The sequence below is a fragment of the Formica exsecta genome, unplaced genomic scaffold (genome assembly GCF_003651465.1).
Source record: "Formica exsecta isolate Colony F162 unplaced genomic scaffold, ASM365146v1 scaffold192, whole genome shotgun sequence".
NCBI lineage: Eukaryota > Metazoa > Arthropoda > Insecta > Hymenoptera > Formicidae > Formica > Formica exsecta.
The window spans coordinates 888,783-903,296 of NW_021849218.1; the positions used below are offsets into that span (position 1 = coordinate 888,783).

A 14,514-nucleotide genomic window follows, 5' to 3' on the forward strand; every position below is an offset into this window, starting at 1 on the left:
TATATATATATATTGCATGTACGTTCTATTATCCTGATGCGGACCGCTCGACGGCTGCCATTTTAGCTACCTCGCGACCTTGTTCTCTGACCGTTCTCCGAACAAAAGCAACAGGACAGCATGCATCGCACGGCTGGTATGTAACTTTGCCGGTCACGCGTGCTGTCGTTGGAGAGCATGAACCGGTCGCGAATGTTTGACACTGAATAATAAATATATAAATATTTCTTTTTTTTTTCGGGGGGTGATTTAACTCAACAAAGCATTAACTTTCTTACGAAAGATTTGTCGAATAAGATAACGAAAATAGTATTTCGTAATTTTTATTTTTCCTACCTTATCAAGAGTATATATTAAAAAAGAACCGAGAAAAATTAGTGAATCCTGCTCAGTCTAATCTAATGGCGAATCAAGAGTAGGTTTTTCTCGCCAAAAGTAATTATACTTACATATACTTACATAGTAGTCGGCTTATCTACAGGATGGTATTCTTGCCGTAGACAAATTAGTTTATGCAATGGAAATAATTCTCATAATTCTTTTTATAATCTCCTATGAGATTATAAAAGAGCAAAATAATTCTACTTAACAGAATTCGATTACAAACACATCGAAAAATAGATTGATTAAATTTGTTGAAAAACGTGTTTCGGCATTTCATTTAGAAAAATTTGAAACTCCGGTATTACACAGCAAAGGTTGTAAATAGTGTAAAAGATCAAGATGCATAATATCTCAATTTGAAATAATGAATTCCGGTATATTGGAGAGAAAGATTTCTAAAAAAAAAGTTCGAAACATTTAGCCTTATTATTTTCATCTTTGTATAATATTAATAAGTTGACAAACTGGAACGATCAAACAGCATAACTTTTTTTTAAGACACAGATTGAAAAGGATACAACACCCTTATTCAAAATTTTTATTCGATTAGTTTAACTAAATTAAAAGTTAAAAAAGAGTTTGTATCTATTTAGTACTCTATCTCTTCTTTTATTGTTTAAAGTAATATCATAGGAAATTAGGGTAAAATTTTATGCGCGCAGAATATTTCTAGAAATTTATTTATAAGTACAAAAAATATGTAGAAAAATACATTATGTAAATAGTAAATTATTTTTCCTTATATGCAATCGATATATAACGCGGTGACGCGAATTAGGCTCACGCCTTCGAAGCGCTGTTATTGTAGACAACATCAAGATCGAAATTGAAATAGTGCAACACAAAAGAAACACTATTCCACAGCGACGAACGTTCTTAAATAATTTTCATTGTTCATTTCATGTATCCCCTTTTTCTTTTGTCTACACACGCGCACATATATTTAAAATATTATTATATTTTTGTATAATTAAAACTAACTATAAGTATGTAATATGAATAACTTGTTTTTAGATTACTTGTTAGTTGCATTGTAATTCACAAACACATTTAACGTTATATTTTTTAATTATTTTTATGATATAATCTTACTCTTATTTCTTATGTGCTTAATCTCAAAGGCACGGTTTTATCCTATAATAAAAATGTATTAATCTAGATATAATCTATTTTGTTAATTAATATTCTGCTGCAGTTAATATATGTTGAATTCATTATTTTATAGTCGATGTTGAATGTGGTCTAATTATTATTATCCTTATATATAATTGTGTTTTTGTTAGTCTCTATTGATATGTGTTGCACACAATCGAGCAATGATATATTGAAGATGTAAGAAATTATCAGAATGATACAATGTAGCGTTACAATTAAAAAACAGGCTGTGGCGGATTTTCCAAAATTTAAAAAAAATTAATATTCTCAAAAATGAAAAAGGAAGAAATATATGATTCTATAGCTTTAATTTACTTTTGCACAAGAAATTACTATATCCGCGATTATGTTGTCGTTATCCCACCGCATCCTGTGTAAATGTGTGATATTAGAATTATATTCTACTATAATGGATTTATATTATTTATATTATTTACATTATTATTTTTTCAATATATCACATAAAAAAACAACATTCGGAAATTCATAAAAAACAAATTTAATTTAAAAAGTAAGTTATATGTGTGTGTCTGTGTGTGTTATTTGCACCATTGAAGCTTAAGTCGTAGACGCATAGATTTATAAATTTTAGCGTAATAATTGTATAATAGCACGTAATTCATGTAGAAAAATCCATTCAATGTGAACAATTATAACTTGTTCTTAAATTAAACTTATTTATAATTTAGCAACATCAAGTATCTATAATTTGCTTGTTTAAATGATATAAAATATAATTATCCAGAAATATATATATATAATCTGTGTCATTTCTTGCACAATCTGCATATAAAATAATCTAATATTAAACAAACATATACGTTAAGCAGAAAGAGATTTTCTTGGAAGACTACTTAAAGAGACAGAAAAATTTATTGAGGATCGTTAAAAAACTTTTATAGATTTTGCTTTGTTTTCGTACAATTTTAATATTTTATCATTGTTTATATGTATAATTTTTTTTTATTGTCAAATTTATAATTTTTTCTTATTTTATTATGAGTTTGTTGTTCATAACAAATTTGTGCAGGCGTAAAATGCGAGATTATTCTCATGGATTTCGTTATATATTTCCTTCTAATATGATAATCGAATATGGCAGAGATAAAACATAAACAGTTTTCAATTATAATTGTTATAAAAATGAATTATATAGTAGCATACACATTTTTATAATTTTGTATAACCCAAGAAAGAATTGAATAATTTTATACGAATTAAATAATAAAAATACTTTCATTCATTTATAATAAAAATATTTTTCTTTTTGAAATCATATTAAGAAAATAGATAGTTCGCATGTGTAACACATTTATATTTGGCACATCTCATCATATTTTTGCGATTAATTTAATAAACATAAGTTAGTTACATCTAATAAGTAATGTATATATAAATAAAACTACAAATTCAGATAATTTACTTTTCGTATATCGAGAATAAAACTAAAGATTGTAAAAAATTTAATTCTGAACAATAGTTTTGTATTAAATGAAATCTGAAAGTTTGGTAAATGCAAATAATGTGTTGTATAAGCTTATAATATTTTATAACATGTTTTGGGAACTAAAAAATAAATTCTTATATTGTAAAACAAATAAATGCCTGCACTATCGATTACCTAATAATAATATCATATGTATACTTTTATCAAAATCATAAGAATGCTTTGATTAGCCCGTTATATCATTTTTCCTAAATATAATTATATCTTGTAATAAAATTGAGAAACAGTTATATATTTCTATCTAGAGTTTTGTTTTTTGAAAGTATTTACACAAAACAGAAAATGTAGCATTATTTCATTAATCTTGTTCTTTCCAGAATTTTTATACATTATAATGATTTTATTGCATATTTCAATTAATCGATCTCATATCTATTAACATTACTACAAAATATAATAATGTGTTCAACATCAAACTTTACATATTTTATTGTACAGATATTATTATCATTATCATATTAACTTTGTAAATTGTCCATCTTTTTAGAATTTTGACAGTATTTGATACTATTCCTGTCAATTTGAAAAATGCCATTCTTCAAATGATCATTAGATACAAACAAAATCGTATTTTGCTTGTCAGGTTGCTTTATGTCAATTGCTTGTAAGTTACTATCTAAAATTCGAATTTTGCTACAATTGTCTGCTTTTGCTTGCAATTGATTTTGTTTATTGCTATATAATTCGATTTGATGTAGAGGTATGTTTATACATCTACTTTGCGCGATTATCCTATTTAACTGATCAGTATGGATATATAAACATTGATTACTTTGTTGTTGATCAAGTGTCTGATTTTCTTTAACAGAATTTTTTGAAGAAATGTTTATGGTTTCTATTAAATCAGTTGCGATAGATTCATTTACACACTCGTTTTCTCGAAGTATATTATTATCTTGGTTTTGTGGCATAATCTTTTCTCTAACTGCATCAACGGTTTGCAAAATATTAACATTTGTATTTGTTATCTGTGTACATAAAGTTATGTTACTTCCTGCACATTCTTTATTCTCAGCATTATAAGTATTGGCATATTTATTAAATTTTTCATTCATGTCATTGTTTTGTGTAATAATAATGTGTCCATCATATTTTTCATCATATGTTTGGTTATTTTTATCGGAACTTATAGTTTCTGCTTGCTCAGTTTCTAAATGCACGTATGTTGCGGTTTTATCTGGCATATCATTGTCGCATATGATTTTGTGATAATTGTGTATAGATTCTTGCAACACATGTAATTTATTTCTGTGTAGCTCTTCTGAAAGATCTATATTTATTCTATCCTCTATTATATCTTCATCTTCTTCCTTCGAAGTCTCATTATTACATTTTACTTCAGAATATTCAAGCCATTGTATCCTATTGCTGCAATCATAAACTTTGTTCTGATCTTCGATGTTATGCTGATAAATAATGTGATTTTCTTCATTATTGGTTATTTTTAAATTATCGTAAAAAGGATTTTTTAATTGTAGCAGGCCATCTTCTACATCATTGATATGTTCCACTCTGACACTTTTATCGTTCTTATCGGCATATCTACAATCTATAGCTATTTCAGTCTCTATACCATCAGTCTTATTCAATTGAGATTCCGAACAAATCTCAAAACTCTCAAGACATTTATCAACAAATTGTATAGTACCTTTTGTTTCCAAATTTCTATTAATATCCTCAATATTCTCTTTCAGAACATACTCTTCTATTGAATTTGTAACAATTTGCGTTTTGTCATGGTAATTTCCAAAATCCACGATCACATTAGACTCAATATTATCGACATTCATTGTAGTCTCTGGGACACAATCTTTCTTTCTTCGATTAGTTCGAACCTTTTGAAAGTCTTCTTCGGAAAGATGCAAAACTTCACCGATTGTCGTAAGAATTTTACCGTGTCGTGTTTTTAAATGACGTTTATACGTATTTCTGGTTTTGAACCTGATATGAAAAACAGTATGAAAATATTATACACAATCAATTGTCAATTGAGTTTCGATCTCTCTCTGAAGGTAAAATTAACAAGAAAAAACCGAAGAAATTTAGTTAATTTATAAATTAGTTGAAAATAAATTAATTTAAATATCTTAATCGATTCAAACTAATGTTTAAAAGAATAAACCATAAGTATCTTTTAAATATTAAAGAGTTAATTGAATATTTTTACTTACCGTTGTCCACAATCGTCGCATCCGAACGGGGCTTCTCCAGTGTGTCTACGTTGATGTTCTCTAAAGTGTGATGGATGCCTAAACTTCTTTCCACAATCTAGGCACGTGAAGCGCGTCTGATTTTGATGAATCAACATATGATACTTCAAGCTGTGTCTTCTTGTGAAAACTGCTCTACATATTCGACACTCATATGGTTTTATTCCAGCGTGACTACGATAATGAGATACTAAAGTTGTAGGCGCGGTGAAACTACGAGGTGGATCGCAAATCCGACATTGTAGATTACTTCCTGTAGGATTGCCTTTCTTCTTGATACGCTCTATATATGCTAATGCCATTTCCCTCTCTTCCTTACTCGTTCCAATAAATTTTGCTTTTCCTTTAGGTTTGGTAGCTGTAGATATTTCTGTATTTTTTATCAGAGTTTCATCTGACCATGAATCTGTACATACATAAATGTAATATATATTTAAAAAGCTACACAATTTAGAATTACAATTTACATTTAAATACAGTAATATTCTTGTAGTATTAATTGTAAATTAATGTTTTGTATTTTATTTTGTATGAGACAAAATAAAACATTATTATACAGAAATGTACCTGATGAATAGAGAATATCAGAATCTTGACAATTTGTGTTTTCAGCTAATTTCTGGTTGACAGAAGAATACTCTTTCATATGTACACTATCACTACCAACAACCATCAATACAATCTGGAAAGAAATATATTTACAAAATATAGTATATAGACACATGTTAAATTATGTATAAATATAAATATCAAGTGTATATGAATATTTTTTGATGATTTTATACTGCCTTAGATTTTATGCAATGTGTTATAAATCTCTATATAGCTTTCTCTATTATATTTTTCTCATAACATTTTTCTTATATACCAATTAAATATTTTTATATTTGAAACATATTTAATATATATAATTCGTAGATTAATTACTAACATTTTCTTTTCTTGTATTATCTAAGACATTATTAACAGATGGCATCCCCTTTCTGTTAGGCATCTTATCATCTAATCGTTCAAAATAACTATGATCTCCAAGGACCTTAGTATTCATTTGGTCAGAATTTTTTAATTCGGAATTGTGCGCTTCTTTATTTTCCGAATTCTGAAAACATTTTTGCTTCTCATTCTCTTTAATATTAATATCATTTAAAAGTATTTTACGTAAATAATTTGTAGATTTTTCCAATATCACATCTTTATTCTTCTTATTTATTGTTTCTTGAGGTTTTTTTGTCTGCTGTATCCGACTTTTTTTACTTTGTAGATTAGTTTTTAAATTTTTATGATTTATACTTTTTGCTGTAAATGTATCATCTGTAACAACATAAAGGCAAGATTTTTTTTTTAATCATGAAACACAATATAATTTATTTTACATAAAGATATGTTATAAATTATTATCTATATATGCAATTTACAAATTTTATCATGATTTTTAAATTTAATATATAAAATTATAAGAATATTTATATAAGAGAAAGGAAATTTCTCATGAAATTCTTTTTATATAAATACTGTTATAAAAATTCCAAATTGAAAAACAAATCTATACATGAAGAAAAACAGTATTTAGATATAAGTAGCACAATAAGTTTGTTAAAATACATACATGTTTCTTTGTCTGCTTTCAGATATTCTAAATGCTCTTCTAAATGACTTTTAATGGATGCTCTTGCCTTTTCTTCGCTAGCAAAACTGGTATATTTCTGCTGACAACCAGGCACTAATGCGCAAGTATAAGAATATTGTCTTTTGAGCTCGTCACTTGTAAAAATAGTAAATTGCTTAACAAGATGGGAAACAGGCATAGATAAAAGCTGAGATACGGTAAAGCATGATTCTTTCCGTTTTATACTCGCTGTTCTAGGTTTGCATTGTGCTGCCAGCAATGAGTCAATACGCTTTGTTTCTGAATGCAATGTTTGAGATGCAACTTCTGCAAGCACTACTAGCAATGCTGATGGACTATCCCTTCCAATAGTATCTATAACAATATTTATAACAATTAGTATTCTTAAATATACATCTATGTATTAATTTTGTATATACTAAATAAGAATAGTTTTATACTACATAACAGTTCAATTTTTTATGAAGAACGAATAAAAACTTTCTATATATATATTGTAAAATATTTTGATACAAATATAAAATAGAATTATAAGTTTTTCATAAATTTTTTTCATAAATACATATTTCATGTCATTAAAAAGAATGTGTAAAACACGAAATATATGAATTTCTTTATCGTAATAAACATATACAAAGTATAAAATGTATATATGTATACATCACACTATTGGTGATTACATTTCTAAAGAAGGTATATATTGTATTTTATCATCAAGGAGATTATAATCCATGCGATCCGCATTAATAGATAGCATTAATTTATTTAACACACGCCTCTCTTTTGCTCTTTTTATATATCGAATAAAAATTATTTTAGTCGAGTTTTAGCAGACGCCATAAGGACGCCCAGCAGACAGCTTTTCAATTTACTATCTACGGATGCTGCGATGCGCGCGTTTTTCTTAACCGAGCGACAACGATTCGAAGATAGTATATATAAAAAAAAAGAAGTGCAGAATTAAAAACTGGATTACCTCCGTTGTACGAATTCGACACATTTTGTGGATTTGTTTTGGTGTTCATGATGGCAATCGCGTTCGTAGCGTGTCTACATTCCCATAATCCTCCTCTCCTACGAACAACAGGTTCCCCGTTTGTTGTCCAATTCTTCCTTCTTGTCAATTGTCGACATTGCTGCCAATATTGCGAAACCAAATACGGACGAGTACGCATATCGATAATCGTACCGCGTTCCTTATGGAAGATTCACACTGCGTCCGATATCTAACATCCAATATCCAATAGAAACGTTTGTTTTTTAGGGACAAAAATGTCGCCAGTTTGGATCCGAATTTTCTATTGGATAAGAATATATTTTGAAAGGAGTTGGCAAAATTATTGGATGATATACGCGTTGGTTTAATAATATGTCGTCTCTTGTACCGCATGATGCTAAACAGTGATAAATGGCACTAAATTTAAAGTTGTATAACAAACCAAGCTGCATCAGACGTTTGTTTGCTTTTCTTCCAGTCACGTATACGGGAGTTATCAAGGTCCGTAAAAGAAATAAAGTATTATCTTAAACTGGCGAGCTAATATCGTTTCTTCGATTGGAAACACAGCTAGATTTTCTGTTGAAAAGATAAAATCCGATAAACGTGGTTAGAGACGTAGTTAGGCTATGTATTTACCGGTTATGAAAACATAATCAACTAACGATAAGACTCTTTAATAATTACGATTTTGAGATATTATTTATGAAATTTAGTTTCATCGATAAAACTAAAAAGTCCTTAAACTTGCAAAATTATATATAAGGATAGAGATTACCTTTATTAGTATGACTATAAATGATTAATAAATTTATGCTAAATATTCTCTTGTATATAAAATATGATATAATTGCAATACTATTTGCTAAAAATTTTACAATTATATATTTAATTCAACACTTTATGGTATTCTATATTAATAGTATAAAAAAGGCTATATGTTAAATTTTTCTTAAAACTAGGTTGATACTTCCAAAGTTAAATCTGGTAAGAAAATAGATACATTGAATGAATCTAAAACTTCTAAAAAAAAGCGTGCAAATGATACAAATGATGAACCTGCACCAAAGAAGGCAAAAATCGAATCAAAGGAATCAAAAAAAGTTAATGAAAATGATTCATCTACTATGAAAAAAACAAAGAATGAACCCAAGCAAATGCAGAATAAGACAGATACAAACCTGGATGAGATAGATTTTGGGTGTACAAAGCCAAATGAGGAAGGCAATGATTATAATTTGAAGATTTGTACTTGGAATGTTTCTGGAATCAGGGCTGTCATTAAAGTATGTTTGCTTAATTTGTCTTAATTTTATTATATTTTATTATATTGGTAATAGTTTTTTATACTAATGTTTAATTAGAAAAATGGAATGGATTATATTATCAAAGAAGATGCAGATATAGTTGCTCTGCAAGAAACAAAATGTGACAAAGATAAATTGCCAGATGAAGTCAAGTTGCCAGGATACCATCATTATTTTCTGGACAGTAAGAAATATTTGAAGGAAAATTTATATGCACATATCACATAATTAATAAATATGTTTTAATAGGTAAAAAACCAGGTTATTGTGGGCTTGCTTTGTTCTGTAAAGAAAAGCCGATTTCTGTGAAATATGGCTTAAACAATTCTGAATTTGATAGCGAAGGTAGAATGATCACAGCAGAATTCCCAGAATTTTTTATGGTCAATATTTGTAAGTTATGTCTTTTTAATAATTATATATAAAGAGATAAATTCTGATTATATGACACAATCACAAGAATCGGAGATATATCTAAATAAAATTCAATATATATTATATTTATATATATATACTTTTAAAAAATACTTCTAATTTTAACAAAAATGTTTAGTATTTAATAATAGAATATAATATAATAGATGTGCCAAATGCTGGGCAAAAGTTGGTAACATTACCAAAAAGATTGGAATGGAATAAGACATTTAAGAAATATATTAAGGAATTAGATCAAAAAAAGCCTGTTATTATATGCGGTGATATGAATGTGGCTCATCAAGAAATAGGTATCATCGATATATTAGTTTCAACTTCATTTAATCTCAAATATAGAATATTATTATTATTTTGTATTTATAATTATTATTTTGGGAACATTAAGATTATAATTTATTACCATTGTTCTTAGATTTAAAGAATCCCAAAACAAATGCTAAAAATGCTGGTTTTACCAAGGAAGAACGAGATGATATGACCGATTTTTTAGCTGCCGGCTTTATAGATACTTTTAGGTTATTATATCCTGATAAAGAAGGTGCATATACATTTTGGTCATATTTCGCCAACTCACGTAATAAGGATATCGGGTGGTAAGTAAATGAGTTGTCTTTACTAAAATTATATTTTATGAAATTATAAATAGCTAGCAAAAGCTTTGTAGAAAAATTTGATTTAGTATTAAAAATGCAAAAGTTTTTTCCCTATATATTTATGAGACGTTAAGTTATGTGATACATGTATTAATTTAATCTTATGTGCAATATATTAATCATAAATTACAATATCTCTCTTAATGTTCCCGAAAATTTTTGCAACTATAAAATCATTCCTTTATTTCTACAAAATATTTAATTATAACTTATTGATTATAGTTAAATGCTCTATATATATTAAAGCAAAAAATAATCTACATTTAAATAAAATTTGTTATATATAGGCGATTGGATTATTTCCTAGTATCAGAACGGATCAAGAATAAAGTGTGCGACAATATTATAAGGAAACAGGTTTATGGCAGTGATCATTGTCCTGCAATACTTTATATTAATTTATAATAAACATTGTGTGTTTTTGTGTAGAAATATCAACTAATATCGATAATGGAATTTGTCTGTTTTCTCTTATGCGTAATTGCAAATAATCAGTATATAAATGATTAATTGCTTTACTTTATATCAATTGTATGTATCTTATTTAAACTTTGATGTGCATTGTATGAGACATATTTTTGAACTCGTTTGCTCTGTAGTATAATTTATATCTAGATAAGGCAAATGTAATAAATGCATTTTATATTTTGAAGCATAAGAAATAAAGTTTTATCAGAATTCTAATTGATGCATGCATTAAATTTTGGTCTTTTCTTTATTACCCTTGGGACTTTTACTACATATGTTTAAAAATATAAATATTTCAACAAAACTTTTTGTTTCATAATTAATGATGTTATTTCTTATTTGTATTTTAGTATCATTGATTAGAGAAGAACTAAGGAATATTATCAATTGTTTTCAACTATCTGATATAAACATATGTAAGGATGCAATATACATTAGTTTTATAACTTACAATTGTGTAGATATATGTGAATAATAGAAATGGTTTAAATATTTGTAGTTCAAACCATCAGACTTAAATTTCTGGGAATTCTTTGAATGAATTTTTGGAATTTTAGTTAATCATCTTTTATCTGCTTATTATATTCTTCCGTTATTGATTTTGATGATTTAAGTGGTTTCATGTATTTTAAAAATATTTAAAAAAAACAGTTCTTTTTTAGAGATTTGTCTTTTTTTAATTTTTTGTTACAGAAACATAAGGAAATATCTAAATTGCAATTGTCTCTTGAAGTTTAAGTTGTTTTTTGCTTTTAGCTTTAACTTGTGCGGCGATACGATCTAAATCCCTGCGTCCTTGGCTGGTCAATTTACGTCCGCCAAGAGGTGCTTTTTCAATCAGTTTCAACTGTTCCAAGCTTTGGAGCGCTTTGCGCGCAACACCACCGGCTGATCGGCAGAAGTGACTGGGATGAGTGCCATTGCGTTTGCGTCCACCAAAAATCTTGGTGACGGCGCCGACACCGATTGGGCTGCGGATATAAATGTGACGTACCAAAGCTGCACATCTGATGTAGTACCAATCGGGATCATAAGGAGCCAACTCTTTGAATTTGGCCGTTTTCACAATGTCCACCCATTCTGGCACTCGCATTTTGCCAGTTCTAAAATTTTATGTAATGTCATAAAATAGATCTTTGTGCAATGAATTATCATGCATAGGTAGAGCAATGCAGAAGCGTACAGTATAGAGTAAGAATTTTATAAGTTGAATGATGTAGATAAATAATTTTTTTTTTATAATAAAGATAATTATAAATAAGAATGTATGCAATTATATTGTGCTTTCAATATTAGACATGAGAGATTATTTAGGTTAGGTTCAAACTTTCCTGTATTTCTTACTCACTTTTTAAGGAAGGCTGCGAAGGCCTTTACAAATTTTTGCTGGTCCACGTCTTTTAACGTTACAGATGGCATCTGAAAGAAGAATTCCAGTTAATAAAATAACACGCGAAGTAATATGTACACATGCCACATGTGCACATGAATCACGAGTGAACTTTAGTTCTAAATCTCTATATTTCGATAATTGATAAAAATTATAAAAAATCGTTAAAACTCGACTACGTACATTTTTATATAAATTTTTGTGTTTTCTTCACTAAATACAGTGTTCTTTAATTCGTATTATCCTGTAACATCAGCGAGCACTACTTTTACGTGAAAAAGAGAAACGCGAGAATGGAACCAATTGGAATTTAGAAACATCTTGGGTTATGTTCGAAAATCTATTCATCGGATAAAATAGCGTTTGGTTCGCCAATAAGAACAAAGAAACCTATATTCCTTTTGCCCTGATTGGTCAATCAAACGCCATTCTGCTCCAACGTGTAGATTTTCGAACAGAAGAGAGAATCCAGAGATGTAAATATTTTTCTCTCTTCCTTGCACTTTTTTGTTTATGGTTTATTAAAATTGTATATATAATCATTTGGTTTCCAAACAATAATAAAGAGAAGAAGTCTTCTCTCTCATTTTCTCTGACAATAGTGATATGGAACAATAACTATAACTTTGTCTCATTAATGGACAAAATTTAAAAAAAAGAAGAAGAAAACAACAATAAACTGGAATTGGAAGAGTGAAGTTAATGCTCTGATTTTTTTATACCAACATTGACTCTATATAATGTTTAGTAATAAAAAGAATAGTTTACCACCAAGGCCTCATTTACCAAACCATGAACATATGTTGGAAGATCTTGAAAATGCTGTTGTGGATGATGTAGCGTTTAAAATCATAAGTGAATATCTCTATGACTAACATTTGTCGAATTTGAATTATATATATAAATAAATATGCTTTATCTTTTATATACAAAGATCACACACACACACACACATATCCAGTTTAATTAAATATTGTGTTGTTCAAGTTTTAATCTTTTTGTAAAAATTACATACTAGAATATCTTAGAAAGTTTAAGTTTGATTTTTCTTATATATATATTATTTAGTTATTGCTTGTGATTTATAATTAGTTTACGCTGTAACCGAATATTTTTTTTATCAAAGAATCATTAAATTATATTCTTACTAATACAATTTCAGATGATTTACATATAAAAGAATCTTATGGTCTGACAAGTATTAACAACTCCGATGATATATACAAGAAAGTAAAAACTTATTTGAATACCAAACAGCAGTTGAGACAATTGGAATGTACTTTGAGAAGAGAAGGACAGGAAATGCAGGCAGATAATGAGGAAATAAAAAGGCTTGCGGATAATATTAGAAAGCAGGCACATGCTGCTCTGATAACATACTAGAGATATAGGAATCCTAGGTAATTAATGTTAAATTATTTTAACAATTAATCTATTATATACAAATATAAATTATATTAAAATATATATATATAATTTATTTCAATGTAAAATTTTATAGCCATTATTAATCCTATATCTTGTACTTATATCTATTGCTGATATCAATACTTGATTTCTGTTTTCTATCAAAACCTTTTTTTGTTGATGTCTGTTTATTTAAAATAAATAAATTTATTACATAAACATTCAGTGTTTTTAAATAAGTCATTTATTATAAATTTAATGTTGCAATATTTTTAATATTTATGATTAAAAGAATATTCCATAACATCCTGCATGAGATACATTATATATATGTATATATATATATAAATATATAAAATTATAATAGAATATAACAAATATTTAATGATAATTTCTTCATAATTATTTCTGTTGACAAATTAATGTCACAATGCACTGAACAATACATTATTACATGAATTGATATATTAATAATACACAATATTCCATAAAGCTATTTCAACAAAATTTATGACAAGGCACAATAACAACTTAACATCTAGCACAATATTGCAATAACTATGATTGATCACATTTACTATAGTGGATAATATATAAATGATATATAAAAGGGTAGTTGTTATATTTTCCTGTTGCTCTTCTTTTGTGTAAAAATTTACGAATTGCTTGTTAAATTTTTATATTTAAACTATTTAGAGTAGTTCAATTAAAGGAACTCTTAGATAGCCTCGGCCATTCAAAGAATTATCAAAAATTGCTTTAGATATATATATATATATAATGTATTAATTACCTTATATGATAATTTTGATTGAATAAAAATTATATATTTTTTATAAAATTTATATAATTTGTCTCTACAATTTCTGCGTAAAACAGTATAATGTTTATTTGAAATTTTCTATAACTCTTTGAATGATAGAGATCATCAAGTGCTGTCTATATTAAGCATGTGACTACTTTATATATATATA

The 14,514-nt window shown here is 27.4% G+C and overlaps 4 protein-coding genes across 4 annotated transcripts; 2 read left to right on the forward strand and 2 right to left on the reverse strand.

Moving 5' to 3' along the window:
• Positions 1-2,495: 2,495 nt before the first annotated feature.
• LOC115234013 lies at positions 2,496-8,073 on the reverse strand. The gene is made up of 6 exons (XM_029804699.1): positions 7,860-8,073; positions 6,863-7,237; positions 6,188-6,567; positions 5,824-5,938; positions 5,218-5,662; positions 2,496-4,987 (listed from the first exon to the last, which is right to left on the reverse strand). The coding sequence occupies exons 1-6, from the start codon at positions 8,056-8,058 to the stop codon at positions 3,505-3,507; spliced, it is 2,997 nt and encodes a 998-aa protein (XP_029660559.1). The 5' UTR covers positions 8,059-8,073; the 3' UTR covers positions 2,496-3,504.
• Positions 8,074-8,291: 218 nt separating this feature from the next.
• Positions 8,292-10,967, forward strand: LOC115233968 (exodeoxyribonuclease). The gene is made up of 7 exons (XM_029804635.1): positions 8,292-8,381; positions 8,843-9,166; positions 9,245-9,371; positions 9,437-9,580; positions 9,769-9,912; positions 10,035-10,215; positions 10,563-10,967. Exons 1-7 carry the CDS (start codon positions 8,292-8,294, stop codon positions 10,678-10,680), a joined length of 1,128 nt encoding a protein of 375 aa, XP_029660495.1. The 3' UTR covers positions 10,681-10,967.
• Positions 10,968-11,397: 430 nt separating this feature from the next.
• LOC115234027 (40S ribosomal protein S19a-like) lies at positions 11,398-12,455 on the reverse strand. Its single transcript, XM_029804731.1, has 3 exons — positions 12,317-12,455; positions 12,092-12,162; positions 11,398-11,846 (listed from the first exon to the last, which is right to left on the reverse strand). Exons 2-3 carry the CDS (start codon positions 12,160-12,162, stop codon positions 11,453-11,455), a joined length of 465 nt encoding a protein of 154 aa, XP_029660591.1. The 5' UTR covers positions 12,317-12,455; the 3' UTR covers positions 11,398-11,452.
• Positions 12,456-12,622: 167 nt separating this feature from the next.
• Positions 12,623-13,761, forward strand: LOC115234029. Its single transcript, XM_029804733.1, has 2 exons — positions 12,623-12,988; positions 13,296-13,761. Exons 1-2 carry the CDS (start codon positions 12,874-12,876, stop codon positions 13,514-13,516), a joined length of 336 nt encoding a protein of 111 aa, XP_029660593.1. The 5' UTR covers positions 12,623-12,873; the 3' UTR covers positions 13,517-13,761.
• Positions 13,762-14,514: the final 753 nt, after the last annotated feature.